At 62.6% G+C, this 19,370-nt stretch overlaps 2 protein-coding genes across 6 annotated transcripts in view; one reads left to right on the top strand and one right to left on the bottom strand.

Annotated features, from left to right (window-relative positions):
• Positions 1-1,363: 1,363 nt before the first annotated feature.
• Positions 1,364-18,971, top strand: GRAP (GRB2 related adaptor protein). 2 transcript variants are annotated; one of them, XR_010838305.1, is made up of 6 exons: positions 1,364-1,527; positions 6,310-6,407; positions 10,371-10,493; positions 16,179-16,347; positions 17,679-18,748; positions 18,895-18,965. XR_010838305.1 is itself a non-coding variant. In XM_059048480.2 (5 exons), the coding sequence occupies exons 1-5, from the start codon at positions 1,450-1,452 to the stop codon at positions 17,862-17,864; spliced, it is 654 nt and encodes a 217-aa protein (XP_058904463.1). In that variant the 5' UTR covers positions 1,364-1,449; the 3' UTR covers positions 17,865-18,971. The 2 variants fall into 2 exon arrangements, 1 of the variants encoding a protein (XP_058904463.1); XM_059048480.2 differs by having other exon boundaries at positions 17,679-18,971.
• The window catches only part of SLC5A10 (solute carrier family 5 member 10), a 53,255-nt gene continuing 52,286 nt past the window's right edge, over positions 18,402-19,370 (bottom strand). For 3 of the 4 annotated variants that reach the window (XM_067021936.1, XM_067021934.1, XM_067021935.1), the window contains one exon: positions 18,402-19,286. In XM_067021936.1, the coding sequence (XP_066878037.1) occupies positions 18,702-19,286 (585 nt within the window). In that variant the 3' untranslated portion in view covers positions 18,402-18,701. The remainder of the gene's footprint in view (positions 19,287-19,370) is intronic. The other variant, XM_059048490.2, reaches the window with a different exon arrangement.

The following is a 19,370-nucleotide window of genomic DNA, read 5'->3' as shown; positions in this document are numbered from 1 at the left end:
TATATAATGAGTTTATACATATATAATGAATTTGTGATATATATATAATGAATTTGTATATATATATATATAAAATTTTATTTTATTTATTTATTTCCTGCCTCTGTCTGCGGAGAGGGCCTGCAAACAATGACACCTCTGTACTGATAAGCACCCAACACCAGCGCAATCCCGGGTTCTAAACACCATCCTCCACTAAAAATACCGTCTTCCACCCCTCAGAGACGCCTGCTTCCTGGGCTGAGGCAGAAGTCCTGGAAGAGCGTGAACGTACCGTCAGAGAGACAGGGAAGAGCTCAGAGGAGGGCGGGGATGTGTCAAAAGGACAAGGGGACATCTCGAGCGGGGGTCCCACCGGCCAAATCTGGGACAATGTAAGCATCCCCATTAAAGAATAATAGTAACAGATCATAATCCATTGACTAAAATCTGAAAGCATGATGTAACCCTGTTGATATAAATGAAGGAGGAAAAACTCTTTTTTTTACAGAAAAAACCCAATCTGACTTCACGCTGATTCACCCAATTCCCGTCCAACAACACAGGGCTCTTCCTCGCCTTCCTCTTTCAGGTCCAGGTCTCCCTCTTTCCCTGGAGAGAACCCTGGTTCCAAACAGCTCTGCTGTATTTGGTCGTTTATGGTGTTTCCCACGATACTCACACACCTGTCTCAGAATTGCCACACTAATTCCACTGCCCATAGCAAACCTACGCAAAGGTCAAGATTATTGGCAGTCCTCATTGACCTTGGGATTGCCATCCCGCTGAAGGTGCCCGGTGTTTAAATCAGAAGAGGCACCTTCTGAGCTGGGCTTTGATGGATGAATAGGAGTCTCCTGGGAAGAGAGCACCAGGCAGAGGGCCTCGCATGTGGAAAGGCTGGAGGACGAAATGGACATGTGGGGTGTCCCTCGGCTGTGGCTGGAGCCCGTGTTTGTTCAGACGGTAGGGGAGTAACAAAGGATGAGTCGAGCTGGGGGTGGGGGTCGCGGCTTGGAAGGGCCCTAGTTGTCAGGCAAGGAGCTTGGGGTCGATGCAGCAGGCAGTGCGGAGTCACAGGAGGCATCGGAACTTAGAAACCGTGGAGGGGACATCGGCAAATGGCGGGGGGTGGCTGGGACCGCAAGACACAGTGTCTGAGCTGGGGGTGGCTTTGCAGCGTTTCTGCCCTGGACCCTCAGTTTTATCATCTGTAATGTGGGCACAGGAGGAGGACCCACTCCCAGGGCTGCCCGGGGACTCCCTGGGGTCTGAGGTGGGCCTGCGGCTCACACCCCCTGTTCTGGGACATCTCTGCTTCCTGTTTCTCCTGTCAGGGGAAGTCTCGGTCTCAGCTTCAAAAGCACAAACATGCTCTCAAAACAAAGGAAGACGGTCCTCGACTGCAGAGGAAGCAGGAAGCCGCTGGCGCAGCTCAGAGGCCAGCTGCCGGGGCTCGGGGACAGCGACATGGAGTCCGTGGCCCTGTACAGCTTCCAGGCCACGGAGAGCGACGAGCTGGCCTTCAACAAGGGGGACACACTCAAGGTAGGGTGGCCAGAGCCGGCTCAGCTGGCCTCGCGTGGCACGGGGCGGGGGGCGCTTAAAACCGGGCCCGGACAGCCCCCCAAACCGAGTCCAGCCTCTGGAAGAAGACGGGCCCGGCTTCTCCAGTCATCACGTCTGTGACTCTGGACCATCCACCTCCACGCTCCGAGCCTCAGTTTCCCCGTTTGGGAACCGGGGAGATAGTGATCCCTCCTTCGGGGGCCTTTGTGAGGATTCAAGGAGACATCCGCGTAGTGCCTGGCAGGGATTGATTCAACAGCGCTTCCCAGGAAAGAATTTGAAAAGACAGCTGGGGAAAGAGAGAGAGAGGAAGAGGCAGAGACAGATGCAGAGAGACAGAGAGAGGGTCTTGGGAATTAAGTGCACACACTGACCTATCGGGGCTGAAACAACTACGATCAGGGGTGCGGACGAGCTTCCCTGCAGGTGAGAAAGGGGAAGGTAAACCTCTGCACCGCTCAGGTCCCTTGTGTGGCCTCTCACACGCCTTCCAGCACAGCCCAGGCAGATGGGCTCCCGGGCCCTGTCTCTCGGGAAATGTCCCTGCTTCCAAGGCCGCATCTGGAAGCAGGGCTCAGGGCCCTGACTTGGGAGGGGCCGTGCCACAAGTCGGGCGCTGGAGCTGCCCCCGGGCCACGCCCAGGAAGCCCCTGCCCTTCCCTGGGCCTCGGTCTCTGCGCCGGCGCAGCGGGCCCGGGCTGCCAGTCTGAGCCGGGGCCCAGGAAGAGACGGGCCCTCCGTGCGCTGACCCCGTACAGAGCCCCAGCGCCGAGCTCCGCGGTGATCATCAATATCCATTTAAGCTGCTGAGGCCCCATTTCACAGGGGATTAAGTGAGGCACAGGCAGGTGCCACAGCTTGCCTGGCGTGGGGTCAGAGGTGAACCCCTGTCCTTTGACTCTGGAACCCACATCCCGAACCCCGTGACACTGCACAGCTGGGCTAGGTCAGGAGGTGGACGGTTCCAAGAAGAACCGCATCTTTTTTGAGGACGTCCCCTTTCTCGGTGCTGGGGTGCCAGCCCTGGGCCCCCCTGAATGGCTGGTGGGGGAACCTGTGGGCGTGTGGCCAGCTGGGGGTGGGGCGGGCTTGACACCGGCGCCATCTAGCCAGGGCACGAGACCCTCGGGGGCCAGGTCTGTTTCAGAGGCCTCGTCTGCCAAGCCGAGAGCAGTCGGGAGTCTCTAGCTCCAGACTTTGGGGCTTGAGAGGCGGTGGAACAGTGGGGAACTTGGAATGGGGTGACTGGTGGGTTCGCCCTGAGGCTGAGAGGCGTGAACCAGGGTGGAGGGAGTCGATCCGTGGGGTCCCCCCAAGGCGAGTGTTGCAAGGGCGGTGACATCCCCGCTTCCCTCCGGGATGCCTGTGTTCAGCCCTGCCCACCCAAGACCGGCCACGTTCCCCGCTAAGCTTTGATAGAGCGTTGGCTGACTCCTGCTGTGCTCGCTTCTAACCGAGGCTCCCGAGGGCAGGGCCATAAAACAGTGCCCGGCACAGGGCAGGCCCTCAGCAAGACACGGCCGTGTCGAAGGAAGGAAGGAGATGTTAGCTGAGACCCCGGCTAAGACCCCAATGGGACTTGCTCCTTGGGTCCACGGAGACCCAGGAGGGGACCTTTCCAGGAATGACAGGCCACCAGAGGGGCTGCCCCTTCCTTCCTTCACTCAACAAAGCCCCGTCGAGCTCTCGAGCACCTGCTCAGCACCAGGCGTTGCGCTAAGTGCTGAGGACACAGCAATGTGTAACATTTTATATTATTAACCTGGTACATTTATTACATTAATGGAGCAATATGGATACGTTATTATTAACTAATGACCATATTCAGAAATTTTGATTAAGTTTGATTTTTTAACATAGTCCCTTAAAACATCCTTTATCTTGACTGCTGGCTTTTCTGGAGCTCCCTTAAATTTTGTATCCAAAGTGCCTCACCCATCTCACGCTAGGCCGGGGTCTGATTTCTGTAACCATAAAAATGTGGCTGTGATGTCGCCCTGCGTCCCCTCTCCCTCCCCCGGGCCGGGGATAGCGGGTGGGGCCGGTGGCTGAGCTCCACGACCTGACCTGTCCCTTGGTGAGCGTGTTTCCTGCGCGCTGGCTGTGGGCCAGGCCCGGCCCCGCCCAGCTGTGACCGGAGGACACGCAGATCCCAGCCTCGGGGAGCCCGCAAGGACGCTGCTCTTGCAGTCTAAGCTCTGCTCTTAGACGAAACCCCGGTGGCACGTGGACCCACTCTGGACAAGGGGCCCCAAATGTCGCTTCCCTGGAACAAAGCCCCCCCTCGCCGACGGGCGGGCGTTTCTGGGTGCACAGGCCCCCGCTGCCCCCCGCTGGAGGAAAGATGTGGGTGGTCGCTTCACCTCCACCTCTTCACACACAGCCTGGCCCCCAGGACCCAGACTCGGGGAGCCCACGGCCTCTTGGCATGTCCATGGCGGTGGCCGGTGCACCTCAGGCCCGACCCAGCCACCCTGGGCTTCCCCTCCTCCTCCCGCAGCTGTTCCACAGCAGCTGGCGGTCACGGCCGCCTGCCCGCGCCCAGGCCCAGAGCCTGGGGTTGTCTCAGCCGCTTCCTCTCCGCCTCGTGTATCTCGCCTGTCAGCCGCTCTGCCAAAACCTACCGCAGATCCCACCACGTCTCAGCAGCCCCAACCCAGGCCCCGTTCACCGCTCACCTGGCCCCCTCGCCCACCCCCAATCCCGGAGTACAAGACCTTCAAGCTCTCACCCTCCCCATTCAACTCACAGCACTGACCCACCCCCACACACACCGCAGACACAGGGGCCTCCTTTCTGTTCCAGGGATGGAGCTTGCTCCCACCTTGGGGCCTTTGCACTGGCTGTTCCCTCTGCTTTGGACACTGTTCCCCACATCTTCTCATGTCTCATTCCTTCCTGTAATGCGGGCCTCAGCTCACGTGCCACCTCCTCAGAGAGGCCTTTCTTGCCCACCCCCACCTGCCTCCTGTTGACAGTCCCCCTACCCCCAACCAGGCGTCTTCCATCTATGTCATCCTGACGTCTATTTTCAGACCACATAGCAGAACGTTAAATTGCCTTGTTTACTTGTGTCCTTCCTGTTCCTTGTCTGCCTCTGCCCACTAAAATGTGACCTCCCGCTTCCTGCCATATCACTGGGCTGGGCACAGCGCCTGGCACGCAGGAGGTGCCCCGTGGCCGCAGCGGCCAGGGGACGGCGGCACAAGACAGCACCCAGGAGAAGGGCACTGCAGGGGCAAAGCAGGGGCAGGCCGAGGTGTGAGCTTCACCAGGGAGGGGCGGGAATTCCCATGTCTCACGGGGTCTGGGGGCTTTGAACAATGGTAACAGCAAGAATTCAGCTAATACAACCAATCGGAACATTTCTGGGTCTTTCCTTGGAGTGGAGGTGACAGGAAAACAAAACCAAAACAAACTGGGGTAGATTAGACACGGCGCATCCACATGTCCTCACAGGATTTTGCAGGTCACGAAACACTGCCGTGTGCCGTGCAGGCCGTAGATGTGCCCATTTTACAGATGTGGAAACTGAGGCCAGGGCTGTGGAGCAAGTCAGAGGCAGGCAGAGTGCTCTAGAGCCCGAGGCTCCCAGGAATCTCCACTGAGTCTGTCACCCGCAGGCCCTAGTTTCCTCATTAAGCTGGGGGAGTTTTTTTATTTTGCTTCGTTTCCAGCAAAAGTTATCCTGAGTCAGCCACCTGCTTCCGGCTGTCCCCGGGGACGGACGCTGGTCTGGCCCCGACTGCGGGGTCAGGGAGGAGGGGCTCAAGGGACCCGGCAGACAGACGCGGGAGGGGCCAGGCCTGGGCCCAGGGGGCAAATCTCAGCTCCTCTTGGTAAAACCGAACCATGGGAGCTGCTGTCCCAGCCTTTGCTCGCAAGCTGCTCCCTGCTTGGGCTGCTGATCTGCGTCTGATTTTTTGTCTCAACCAGTATCCCCACTGGGGTTGACCTGACGTGGGGACTTGTTCTGGGACTTAGGGGAGAGAAGGCCCCCGGGACGGGGTCCAGAGACCACGTGGGAGGAGGCACGGGGTGAGGACCCCTGCCGTGTGGCCCTGCTCCCCTCCCCTGTCTGGGCCTGTCCCCTCCTCTGTGAAGTAGCCTTTGGTGAAGGCGGCCTCGGGGGCTGGTGTGAGAAGGGGTGACACATGGCGAGCCTCCCCAGGGAGCGGGGAGGGAGCCCAAGCGTCCTGCTGGCGGCCCTCCCCGCGGCCTCCGCCACCCGCCCAGCCTGCAGCGGCCCCCTCACCCCGCTCAGGTTTCGGTTCCCCTCGGCCCACCTGCAAGGCGACGTCTGCGACCCGAGCAGCCAGGCCCCCCGAGGCCTCTCGTTTGCTTCCCAGTGTCTGAAGCCCCCGCCTGACCATCACCCGTGAGCTCAGACGTGAAGCTTGTAAATGCGACCGAACCACGTGACCGGCACCCGGCAGGGCCTCTGCGAACCTACCCCCGAGCCCTGGCTCTGTGCCTCAGATCAGCTGCTGTGGGCCCCCCATGTCAGGGCCACGGCTCAGGGGCTGCGGGGCCCCAGACCTGTCCCCCAGCACCCGGGGGTCCGGGTGGCACGAGCTGAGAGCCCCGCTCCAGCTCCCCACGCAAGGTGCAACCCACCAACCAAAGTCTCCTCCGTGAGCCCCGGACCGTGGAATCAGCCTGCGACGTCTGGGAAGTGGGCCCCAGGGCTGGTGTGGGCCTTCAGCAGGGGGCAGCCCCCCCTCCTAGGTGACCAGGTGACCGTGTCTCTCCCGCCCGCAGATTTTGAACATGGAAGACGACCAGAACTGGTACAAGGCCGAGCTCCGGGGTGCAGAGGGGTTCGTCCCCAAGAACTACATCCGCGTCAAGCCCCACCCGTGAGTGGCCGGCCCCACCCCCGCACGTCCACAGGGCCCCCCCCGCCCCCCGGCTCTGAAGCCAAATGTCCACACCCAGCCTGGCCCGGGCTGAGCCGAGCTGCCTGCGAGTCCTCAGCCCGGCCTCCCACCACCTGTCTGGGGACCCCCGTCTCTTCCCCGAGCAGAGGCGGGGGCCAGAGATGTGAGGGCTTGTCCCAAGTGGTGGCAGTCGGGGCCAGCCCAGGCCACGACACTGAGGGCCTGGGACGCCGGAGAGCATCCCGGTCGGGCCCCGGATAGGACAGGGCCCTGGGCACTCAGCCAGCGGGGCCCCTGGCTGCTGTGTGGCCTCAGGCAGACCCCCTGCTCTCTCTGTTCCTCATTTTCCCTATCTGCAACACAAGAGGCCAACTCAGCCCTGTGCCGGGGTGGGGAGTGAGGGGCCATGGAGGGGCGGGAAGGAGGCGGACCTGTGGGCAGGGGAGCTGGACGTGGGCCGAGCAGAGTCTGGGACCGGGCAGAGCGGGAGTCACGAGGAGCCCAGGTGCCCTCGGGCTTGGGACCAGCTGGTCCGGGGAGGCCCCCGTCAGGCTTCCAATGCTGAAAGCCCTGTTCTCAGCCCTGGAACAGGCCGGAGTGGCCAAGAATCTGGGAGAAACCAACGGGATATCCACGGTGTGGTGGCTGAAGTAGCCCAAGTCACAATCGCTCACTCGGTCACTCGCCAAACACTGGCCACCGCGTGAGGGGACCCACCTGGGTGATGCTGGGGACACGTGACGAGACGCTGGGGTCAGAGCAGTTGTGTCCTGTGGGAGAGACGAGACACAAATGATGACAAGGGAAGGCAGCCAGCATCGAGATAATTAACCAGGGAGGGCTTCTCAGAAGAGGTGGCAACAAGTGAGGTTTTGAAGCATGTGTGTAGGAGTTAGCTAAAGAGAAAAAGAGAAGGACGCCTGGGAGCGGGAACAATGAGAACCCCTGCAGTGGGACCGGCAGGAGGGCCTCAAAGGCCTGGGGCGGAGGGTGGTGGGAGCCATGGAGGCATTTGAGCCCGGTGGGGAGTGGAGCTCCTGCAGAGGTGGAGGCAGGTCAGGGCCCGTGTGTGGCTGTGGGGTGGACGGGAGGGAGGTGCAGGGCCAGGATGGGGCCTGGAGGTCATCTCCTCTTTACCTGTCTTCGAGTTCTTTCCAAAGCTGCCACCACCTTGGACTTCCTGTGCTGGGCAAGGGCCCGACCCACCCAGGTCCCCTGCCTGGGCTCCAGGCCCGCAGGGTCCGTCCGGGCCGTGTGACCTCGGGCAGGGGCCTGTCCTCCGGTCTTGAAGACTTTCTGTCAGAAAGGGAGAGAGGCAGCTAGAGCCCGGCCAGGGCCAGGCCAGTGGAGGACACGGGGGGGAGTGGGAGCCTCCAGGTGGAGGCCGTGACCCGGTGGAGGCCAGGAGGTTGGGAGATGGGAGGCCACTGAGAAGCCGAAGCAGAGGCCTCTGTTTGCTCAGGAGGAAAGAAAAGCTGATTGATTTTGGGGCCACGCCTGTCGGGGCAATGCTGGTGGTTCAGGCAAGCCTCCACCAGGGCAGCTGGGAGCCATGGAGGGTTCCAGTGTCCGATGGCCCTGGGCTCCCTGGGGCTGGCTCTGGCCACTTGTGTCTGGGACAGAGTAGGGATGGGGGTCGGGCCCCATGCCCACCTACCTGCGGCCGCGCCCAGATGCATCCTTGGCTAACCACAGCCCCTGCCCTGGCCCCGAAATAGCAGTGGGGAAAGTCCAGCTCTGCGCCTGACTCAGCCCGTTGGGCTCCAGGGTGTGGGGCAGGGGCAGGGCAGGGCTCCCAGGGGACCTCGTGTCTACACCAGGCCACTCCTTCCCTGAGCTCCCCCGTCACCTCTGCCTGCCCAGGGAGCCCACGGAGGGGTGGCGTGATGCGGACCAGCTGCTCCCAGAGCCTCCGGGCCTCACGGGCAGGGGTCACCGAGGCACCTGACGCAGCCGCGGGGCCGGTGGCCGTTGAGGAGGGCTTCCTGGAGCAGGACGTGGGCTGCTGGGCCTGGGAGGTAGAGTAGAAGTTTGCTGGGGGGCCGCAGACAGGCTAATGGGTGACACGTGGAAAGAGTTCACAGCAGCAGCGGTGAACACCTGCAGGAGGCAGCGCCCTCCTCCTCCCAAGGGCCCTGCGAACTGGGTGTTCTCGTCAAGGTCTTGTGGGCAAGGAGGTGGCGTCACAGAGATGTTGAGTGGCTTGTCCGGGGTCACACCGCTGGCAAGAGGCAGCGTGAGATCTGCCGCCAGCGCTGTGGGCCCCGGCTGTGCTCACAGGGAGGGGATGTGGGAACCATACGAGCAGCTGGGGGAGGGGAGTGCGCTGGGGGAGAGTCGGAGGCCAGTCTTGCGGAGCAACTTTTGGGGACCCCTGCCCTTCCCTGGGCCTCAATTTCCACTTCATTAAAACGGGGACTAGGCGAGCCGTCCACACGTGGAGCGAGCTATGCTCTGGGGCGTCGGGAGTGCTGCTTCTCCGGTACCCTGTCCCCGAGCCCCCGAGGACCTGGTGCAGGCAGGGCGGGCCTCCTCGAGGCTGCGGTTGCAAAATCCTTTGAGGGTGACAGCCGCCCACACGCAGATGCCTTCTGCGGAGTTTTGTGGGTTCTTTGGAAACTCCCACGCAGGGCCCTGTTGGACCCCTGCTCCTGCGGCAGCACTGCACCTGGGTCCTGCTGGGAGCTCCCCGGAGGAGCGCCCTTCCGGGGCCCCCTGAGCTCAGCTTGGAGGCCTCATCCGGGACTCCCAGACTCCAGAGACCCAGGCCGAGCTCTTGGAGGTTCCCTGGAGCCCCGCCTTCGGCCCCCACCTCCACTGCCCCCCCTCCACCCGCCCAGAGATGGGCCCAGGGTCCCCCCCATTTTGGGGGGCAGCGATGGGCTAGAACCTCACTTCTGGGTGCGGGGCTCTGAGACACCATGTCAGGACGAGGACTTTACTTCGGACTGGAAAGCGGGCACAGGCCAAGCCCGTTAGTAAAAAGCCCTCGGAGGAACTGCAAGGGCTGACACGTGGCTGGCTGGCGGGTGGGGTTACGGGCAGGCAGGACCCGGTCTGCGTGCACCTGAGCCGCTGTGCTGGGCCTGGAGGGCTCGCTGTCAACATCCTGATACAACAGGAATACAGCGGATGCCTCACATCCGCCCGGGGGCCACGCTGACTCAGGAAGCTCGGCTGAAGGAGGGAAGGGAGATTGTACAGGGAAGGGAGGCTCGGGCGGCCCTCAGGGCACCAAGGTCCCACCGCGAGACTCCACCCGCCCTGGGCCTGAGTTCCCCCACCCGAACCATTAAGGGACTGGGCTCAAGTCCGGGGGCCAAGAAGCCAGCCAGAGACCACCTGGACCCTCCGAGGGTGGGCGAGCCCCAAAAAGCAGAGTGGGCAGGGCAGCCTCTCACCCCCAGGCCCTGCCCGACCCTCGGCATTTACAAGGCACCTTCTGTATACCCGGTTCTGTTTGGTCAGAAAGAAAAGGGACTTGAACCTGTGAGAAAAAGTCCAGGTGGCCTCAGTCTGTACATCTGTGAAACGGGTACAGGGAGAGACCCTTCCTCACCAGATCAAAAAGATAGCAATTTTTTGGGGGGTGGGGTGGGGTCATCTTTTAAAATATTTTTTTACTTTTAAGAATCTGAAGTGGAAAAGCCCAGCTGGGGTTGGCTGGGTTGGGGTTCACCGAGGTGTGTGTTTGCCTGGCGTGGTGGGAAATGCTTGGGCTCAGGAGCCAGAACGCTGGGACCCGGCCCAACTCCTGCCTTTCACAGCACAGGACCCTGGGTGTGTGACCTCGGGTGCATGACCTTGGCTTCTCTGGGTAAAGCGGGTGCCGTGGTATTTCCTGTGTCTCGGGACCGCGGTGAGGACCTGGCAGTGTCGGGCGCCTGGCACAGAGGCAGGGTAGCCTGGCCTCCCCCGCCCTCACCTGCCCCCTCTCTGCAGGTGGTACTCAGGCAGGATTTCCCGGCAGCTGGCAGAAGAAATTCTGATGAAGCGGAACCACCCGGGAGCCTTCCTGATCCGGGAGAGCGAGAGCTCTCCGGGGGAGTTCTCTGTCTCCGTGAAGTGAGTTCTGACCCGGGGTGTGGGGGGCAGCGTGGCTAGGGACAGGCCTGCAGGGTGTGGAGGGAATGACAGATGCCCGGAAGCAGGCGATCCTCCGGGGGTCGGGGATGACGCAGACCCCGGGGTGTGTCCCTTAGCAGCAGGAGCGCCGGGCTGAAGGGTCGGCCATTGTTCCATGAGCAGCAAGTCACCAGGGGAGGTTGATGTGGTGGGACTGGGGGTGGGAGAGCAGCAGGGCACCCAGGGCACCCAGGGCACCCAGGGCGGGTGTCCGGGATGTGCTCCGGACAGGGTTCCCCTGTGTGCTACATAGTTGACAGGATGGACCCTGGGGCCGGGCTGCTTGGGTTCAGATTCTGGCTCTGCCATTTCCTGGCTGTGTGACTTTGGGCAAGTCCCTTAACCTCTCTGTGCCTGTTTCCTCACATGTAAAATGGGTTATTGCAAAGAATATATGAGTCATTCTGTTTGGAGCCATTAGAGTAGTGGCTGGCGCGGAAGCACGATGGCAGCCTCTGGGCAGCTCGGAACCCAATCCCAAAGGTCACAATCGGGCAATGGAGGAATCCAGGCCGGAAGGAAGGGGCAGGAACCGGGGTCGGGGGTGAAGGGGTCAGGGCCCCAGCTGATCTCTGTCCTTCCTACTCCCAGCGTCTGGAACAGTAGGATCTAGGTGCAGCAACTCGAGGAATTGTCACTGAGCTACATGCCACGTGCCAGGCTGTTCTAGGGACTTGGGAAATGACAGTGAAAAAAAAAACAAAGTTGCTGCCCTTTGGGGTTTATGTCTTAGTGGGGGAGACAGACTGAACACATGAAAAAAGGAGACAAATGAATGTAGCAGGAGCCAGTGGGCAGGGATCTGAACACCGCCTGGGGCCCAGGAGTGAGGGTCCGGGAGGAGAGGCTTCCAGGCAGAGGGAACAGAAATGCAAAGGCCCTGGGGTGGGAATGCGCCTGGGGTGAGTGGGGCAGAGCCAGCAACGGGGAGTCACAGCCGGAGAGAGGGGCCTGACGGGTTGGGGCAGAGAGAGGTGGGCTTGGACAGCAAGGCATTTGTCTGACCAGGAGGGGAGACAGGCAGTTCTGGGGAGCCAGCTCCAATGCTACCTTGGGAAGGGGTCTGGGAGTGTCCCTCTGAGAAATCCCAGCACATGCCCCCTCCCCCCCACACCCCAGGCATCCTGGCCAAGCCCCCTCCCCCAGCTCAGAACGGGAACCTTGGGCCCCAGGGCTGTGGTGTGCATACAGCACCACCAGGTGGCGCCCTCCAACCTCGGTTTCGTCCCCCAGGGCCGGGACCGGGTCCTGCCCCGACTCTGGTCCATCGTCTCTTAGGGGGGCCTTTCAGGGCCCTTGGAGGACCACTGGGCAGAGACCAGAGCAGGAAACAGACTCAGGGCAGCTAGGAGGGGGGCTTCTGAGCAAGAATCTCAGCTCTGGCACTTCTCCCGCATAACCCAGGGCAAGGTACCCCAGCCTGTTTCCTTGTCTATAAAATGAACATCTATGTACTGTGCTTAGTGTGATGCTGGCGCGCAGTGAGTCCTCCCCAAATGCCAGCTATGTAATCATCAACATGTTGACCCTCCCAGGGCCACACCGTGCCTCCCGGCCCACGCCCCAGGGTGCCGGGCTCTCAGAGAAGGGCCAGTGGCCACACGGGGCGGGGAGCCCAGTTCTCGTTCTGGCCTTGCCCTGGACCTGCTGCGTAACCTCAGCAGATCCTGTCCCCCTCGGCTGTAACGTCCTCATCTGCAACGTGGAGATGGTAGCCCTGGACATCATGAAGTCCAGTGACCCGACGGCCACCCATCTGGGTGACGGTCACACAGATCCGTGTGTGAGAGCACTTCCGCCCTCGCTGGCTGTGCTCCTGGGGCCTCTGACCTCATATGCGTGGCGTCTCCTGCACACTCAGGCCAAGCCTCATAAAGCTGTCAGAGGTGGGGTTCACGGGCCTTGTTCTGCCTCACGGAGTGATGGTGGCCACGGCTGGCTGCCCTTTACGAGTTTACACGAGGCTGTCCCCCTCCACCTCTGGGAGCATGTCTGAGCTGGTGGCCAGTGGGCCGGGGCAGGGGCGCACTGCCTGGGCTGTGTTACTTTTGCCCTACACTCTGATCCAGGCTGCTGTGGGCTTCTCTGTCAGAAATGACGGTTTGCTCCCAAGTGAGACGTTTTACTTCTTTTCAGGCCAGGGGTGCCCTGGAGTCAGTGATGTGTTTGCTCTGTTGCCCTGGTCGCTGAACCCCTACTGTGCGCCAGGCCCCGTGCCTGGTGCGGGGGATTCAACCACCAACAAATCAGACGAAGCTCCCTGTCCTTTAGGCACTCACGTTCTACTGGTGTGACTGACAATTTTATACACGTATGTATGTATGTATGCATGTATGTGTATATATATAATTTTCTAAATGATTCGTAAAATATATAAAATCTTTGAAGATGATAAAGGCTCTTGGGAAAATGAAGCAGGAAAGAATGGGGGGGGCACAATTTTATGCCCTCAAAGACAGGGAGGAAGTGACCCTGGAAGCCCAGTGTGCAGGTCAGGAAACAAAAGCTCAGAGACATGCAGTAACTTGCCCGAGGTCACACAGCCAGAAACGGTGGCGCTAGAGCCCATTGACCCTCTGTGACCTGAAAGACCAGGTCTACCGTTCCACTCTTCTTCCCTGAGGCCTAAAGACCCAGCGGGAGTCTGTCTCCACCGGCAGTCCCAAGGTCAGTTTGATTCTATCTCACGTCGACTGCTGGACAGGGAATCCACCCCCTCCCTTTTCACAGACGGGAAAACTTGAGTCGAGAGAAGGGCCATGACTGATGGAGATCATCCAGCGGGCAGTTAGCACCCTGGCCTCCACCCCGGGGTTCCACAGGCCCTGCCTGGGGGTGGGGGTGGGGTACTGGGGCTCCCGACCTTACCCCAGCCTTGTGTATCCTCCCTGGGCTGCTACTGTCACCTCTGCGGCTGCCGCCACCAAGCCGGAAGAACCTGCCGGGCGGGACCGGTGGCTGCTGGCATCAGGCCTGACTTCATCCTTGGGGTCTTCTGACAGCCCAGGGGCCAGGCCCAGCCCTCATCCCCCTGGGTGGGTGGGCACGGGGGTCACACATAGAGACAAACTCACCCACGGCGGCTCAGAAAGGGATGTACACATCCGGCCCCTCCCACAGACGCACGCACGCACGCACGCGCACGCACGCCCCTCAGGCTCCGCCCACTGTTGTGCACCAGCTCCTGGTGGCCCCTCTTCTGGCCGCGCCCGGGCCAGCCCACCGCCCCGAGCCCCGGGTCGGCCCTTCCCTCCAGCTCAGGAGGGCTCACCCCGCAGGGCCGCCCCTCCTCCCTCAGGGGCCATCTGGACTTAGACTCGAGCCTGGCGAGGCGGGAGACAGGCTGGCTGGGAGAGAGAGAGAGACTGCCCAAGTGCTGGGTCCTCGGGCCTGTCACACAGAGGCGGGTCACCGGTCAGGCCGGGGCTGGCCCGGCAGGACGGCCACACCCGCTCAGAGATGCAGCAGCGCAGCTGGGCCCCGCTCTCCCAGCGCGAGCCACGCGCAGGCTGGGGGGCTGGACCACGAGAGCGTCCCACGTTTGTGAACCTGCCGATTGCCAGGTTGCAAGGCACTAGAACTCCTGGGTCCCTTGCCCCTTCCCAGGTCTCGCCCCCTGACCTGGGTGTGATCAGGGAATGCTCCGTGCTGGGTGTCCCTCCGGGTAAGATAAGCTTTTGAAGAGAAACTTCAAACACCAAAGTGTTCAGCGGTGCACTCATTTGGGGCTGAGATCTTTTCAAACCTCCCACACTCTCGTCCGCCACGTACCCAGAGGACGGGGGCCGCCCGCACCCAGGGCTCCTTCTCGGGGCCGGCACGGAGTCAGGGCCTTCTGCCTCCCAGAATACAGTCCAGGGACCGGGAGAACCCCGAGCCCGCCGGAACGGGGCACTAGGGAGTCCCAGGCTCGGGGGCGGCCTCAAGGGACGAGGCTGCAGCAGGCCAGACGGGGCGGGAAGCACCTGCCTGCCCGCCCGTCCTCCTCCCATCCCGGGACATGGACACATACATCCCACAGCTGACAGCGTGGCGGCTTAGTCTCGGGCTGGGGATGATGGCTGTGCCCGGTCACAGAGTCTCAGGCCTTCTCTGGCCTCAGTTCTGTGCAGGGAGCTTGCCGCCCTGAGAGTGGACGCGTGTTAGAGGGGCTGGGACCACAGCTCAGAGCCGGGAGGGGAGGGTCCAGGAACAGTGCAGCCCGTGAGCACTGACCCCTCGGGCCACGCTGCTTCGCCCCTGAGCCCAGCCTCTCCCGACTGGGCTAGAGCTGGGCCGCCTCCCGCCTCCCTGCCTCTGGGTGTCTTGTGAGCAGCGGGTTACAGGCAGACTGTACAAGGAGCTGAGGAACCCAAGGAGTCCCTGGGCTCTGACTGACTGAGGGCATCTGAGGCAGCTCGCGGAGGTTGGGCCATTTTATGTGGGGCCTTGAAGCACCAGTAGGAGTTTGATTCAAGAAGAATTTGGAAGAAATAGCGTATGCAGAAGCCTGGAGGCATGCTTGAAAGTGGAGAGAGAGGTTCTGTGTGGTTTGGATCCTTGACTTGGGCAGGGTGGGAGGAGTCCCCCCTCCTCCCACCCCAGACACACACACACACACACACAGAAGAGAAGGTATTTACCTGGAACAAATGTCTATCTTAAATCTTGCATCTTAACCTTTAACAAGGCAGCACACCAGCCCCAGGGCTGATGGTGGAGGGAGTGAGCCGCGGGCAGGGATGGGCACCTGGGGGGATGGACGCCACCCTCCTGTCCACGCCCTAGAAACACCTGGACCGTGGGCCTGCAGGAACTCGGGCCGCCCCGAACCTGCACAGCCCGCCCCGGCCGGGAACGTGCCGCGTGTTCCAGGCAGGCCCCTCCGCCCTGCTGGCCGGTCCGGGAGACGCAGGCTATCCCCTCCGCTGGGCTGGAAGGCACTTGGTGGGGGTGGGTTGCAAGGCTGGGCAAAGGCTGGGAGAGGAGGCATCAGAGAGTATTTGAAGGAAATGAGGCTGGACGTGTCATCAGAGCCAGAACTTGAGACTGAGGTGTTAAGATTTTGCCCTGAGGGCAATGGGGAGCCATAGAAGGTTCTTGAGGTAGGAGTGGACGTGGGGCAGGGAAGGACAGGAAGCATCCCACAGGCCTGAGCTCCTCTCACACCGGCGGCAGGACGGTCTTAGGACTCACCCCTCCAGGGACCGTAAGGTCTGGGAGGGGACGAGGGGGGAGGGAGAGGAGTGTTGAGGCTGGGGGACGGTGGAGAGAAGAGATGCGGTCTGACCACCTCTCTCAGAGGAACTATTTAATGTTGCCAGTACACGAGCACTTCCCCAGAAGGGAGGTATTATAAGGAAACCGAGGTTCAGAGAAGTTAAGTGATTTGCTTAAGGTCACACAGCAAGAAAGTGGCCTGCTTCGAGGCCCACATCCTTCACTCCAGACTCCACTGCCAGGTGGGGACTCACCGTGTCTTTCACGGAGCCGGTCAACGGGGCCTGGGACCCCCTCCCCACCTCCTCTCCTCCTGACTCCAAGCCTCACCTGGAGAGAAAAAGGCCTGGTTCGGGGGGGCAGGGGTGGGGGGAGGGCCCCAGCCGCCGTGGGCCCCTCTGAGGAGGTCTGTGTCCTCTCCCCTAGCTACGGGGACCAGGTGCAGCATTTCAAGGTGCTGCGTGAGGCCTCGGGGAAATACTACCTGTGGGAGGAGAAGTTCAACTCTCTGAATGAGCTGGTCGCCTTCTACCGGACCAGCACCATCGCCAAGAAGCGGCAGGTCCTCCTGCGGGACGAGGAGCCCCTGGCCAAGGTGGGCGAGTGGGGCGGGCGGGCGAGGGCGCCTCTCCGCAGGGGCCCGACCCCCCTGCCCACGTGGCAGGAGGTGGGTCCAGCCCGGCTCCTAAGATTCTGTCCTGGGCGCTGCAGGGAGACCGGCAGGCCCGCACAAGGGGAGGCGGGGAAGGAAGGCGAGGAGCAGGTGGAAAGCCCCCGGCGGCGGGGGGGGGGAGCTGAGCCTGCCCGTCTTCGGCCAGGGGCAGCGCGTGGCGCCCAGTAGGTGCTCAGTGGTTGTTTGTTGAACGAGTGAAGGTAGTGACCCCGGCTGAGCCTCCTGGTCCCCAGCGTACAGGTAGGACACCGAGGCTCAGGGGGTCCGTGCTGGCTTCTGCCCCGAAGGACTTGGCCTGGGCGTGGGAGGGGCGGGGGGCGCAGGCCAGTGTGAGAGCTCGTGGGCGAGGTCCCGGCCGGGCGGAGCGAGCTCCGGCCGCCCCTGGTCCCCACGATAACAGCGATTTGCCAGCCAGCTCTTTCGTCCAGGGGCCCCGGGGACCAGCTCTCACTCCCATTAGCATGACGACACCAGCCAGGGGGCTTGTTAGCCCCCACGTGCTGTCTTACTTGGGAGGGGGTGTCGGCGAGGCCTGGGGCTGGAGGTCGGGACCCTGGACAGCCCAGCGACCTCGAGCTCTGCAGAGGACGGGGAGCACGGCCGTGGCCAAGGCCCAGGGAGGGGCTTCTGGGTTGCGGCTCCAGTCTCGCCTGGTCTGTGACCTCAGGGCGGGGAACCAAGTCCCCCAGAAGGCAGGGATCGCCCAAGGTCACCTCGGGGCATAGATGGGACTGGAATCGGGCCTGAGAGAGGTAAGCAGTATAAAGTGACGTCCTTGCTCTCGAAACCTGGCCAAGGGCAACAGCAGTGAACTGCTCGTGGCCACACGTCACTTTATAGTTTATAAGGCCTGTTCCTGTGGTTCTAGGGCCTGGGGTCAAAAGTATCATGGCTGCTGCAGAGTCAGGAAAGAGAGCCCGAGACGGGCAGGGACCTAACCAAAGTCCCACGCTGAGGCCCAGGACTCGGGTCCATGGACCGCTGGCCCTGTGGTCCCGACCGGGCCGCCAGGACACTGGCTGTGTGCCGTGTAGACACGGGGTCTGTGCCGCAGACGTGCAGGGGCCGGGCAGCGAGAGGCCCACGGGCGGGGTGGCCATCGTCTGGACCTGGATACAGAGCCGAGTTCGACCCCAGTTCTGCCCGAAAGAGCCCTCTTCACCTGTGGGAAACCGCTTCTCTTGGGGCCTCCGTCGGGACAGCCCGGCGGGGGGCTCCTGAGGGGCCCCACTGACGGCTCCCTCTCCTCGCAGCCGCCCCGGGCCTGCTTTGCCCAGGCCCAGTTTGACTTCTCAGCCCAGGACCCCTCCCAGCTCAGCTTCCGCCGCGGTGACATCATCGAGGTCCTGGAGCGCCTTGACCCCTGCTGGTGGCGAGGCCGTCTCTGCGGGCGCGTCGGCTTCTTCCCGCGGAGCTACGTCCAGCCGGTGCACCTGTGACCCAAGTGGGCCCGGGGGGCAGAGCCAGTGGACCGGCCATCCACCGGGCACTGAGGTCCAGAGAGAGGACACGGGCACCCCCAGCCCAGGGCCTTGGACTGGAACGTGGGCCTCATGGCTGTCCGGCCGGCCTCCTGTGCTTCGTGTCAACTGCGACGGGCCCAGCGCCCCGGAAAGACCGCTTCGTTCAGGGCCCGTGGGCTAGGGGAGCTCCGGGGCCTCCGCCGGCCTCTTCCCGTTGGCCATCAGCTGTGTGACGTCACGGCGTGGCCGGCAGGGCCCGCCCACTCGAAACACCAATGGCACCGCCCCCAGGGAGGGCTGAGGGCTCCTGGGTGACCACCCGCTGGGCCTGCCCTCCTCTCCATCCAAAAGCCCCAAAGGCTGGCTACTGGAGAGGTGGCCAGGGCCCCGCACACCTGTGCCTGGACTTGCTGGACCGACTCGGAGACTTTGGGCTCCACCTGGGATCCAACGCCCCTGCCCACCACAGACACGTCGGGGGAGGCTGGAGGCCCCGAGGGAGGGCGGGCAAGGGTGAAAGAAACGGAAGCTGCTGCTCTTCCGTCGGCCCCGCGGGCCGGACAAGCTCTGAGGGGCCAGGCCTGGGCGTGGCCACCTGGGAGACATAGCTGCACCCGCTCGCTCTTGTTCAGGCCCAGGCTCTGCGCAGACCAGGGCCCCGGGAAGCGTGGGGGACTACGGGCCAGGTGAGGAGTTGCGGCCAGAGCTGGGCCCTGAGGGCCGGCGGCATCCAGGACGGGGCGGGCAGCCTCCGTGGAGCCCCAGCTTGAGAAAAGGCAGGGTGTCCACGGGGAAGGGGCCGCCAGCGCGGTCCTAAGCAGGGGACCCCGGGGCCCTTGGGGCGCAGGCAGACCGAGGGGGCTCGGCAAGGGCTTTGAAGGCCGGGCCGGTGCTGGAGGGGCGGAGAGCAGGGAGAGGGGAGCAGGTGGGATGGGGCAGGAGCCAAGGGAGGGGCGGAGAGGGGCTCCCCCTGCCCAGCGCCGGCCCGAGACCCTGGAGCCCGGAGCTCTGGCGGGCCTGCCGCTCACGACCTGGGCCCGAGAACTCAAAATAAAAACAGTAAAAGAGTAGAAGGACGCTCATCAGAAATCTCGTTTTCTTTCCAATTACGGCTCCCATTCTCGAGGCATCGCACGTTCTTTTTTCCCATTTCCTCCCTACGTTTTCAGAGCTCCCGCTTTGCTGGCTCGGCCGGCCCCTGGGCACCGACCTGCCCTGCGGCCACGAGGGGCGCCCCCCTCCTCTGGGCCTCCGTTTCCTCGGTGGGGAAGGGGGGCACCTGTGGACGGCGTCAGGCAAAGTAGGCGTAGAAGAAGATGTTGACGCACACGAGGAGGATGGCGTTGAAGCCGCAGACGCGGGCCCAGAAGGCGTGTTTCTGGGACGCTCGGCGGCCACCTGGAGGGGGCACGAGGAGGGGACAGATGTGGGCCACAGGGTCCCGCCCGGGGCCCTCGCCTCGGCCCCGCGTGGGTGGGAGCG

This window comes from Kogia breviceps, chromosome 19, assembly GCF_026419965.1.
Source record: "Kogia breviceps isolate mKogBre1 chromosome 19, mKogBre1 haplotype 1, whole genome shotgun sequence".
Lineage (NCBI taxonomy): Eukaryota > Metazoa > Chordata > Mammalia > Artiodactyla > Physeteridae > Kogia > Kogia breviceps.
This window is presented reverse-complemented; position numbering and strand designations above follow the sequence as displayed.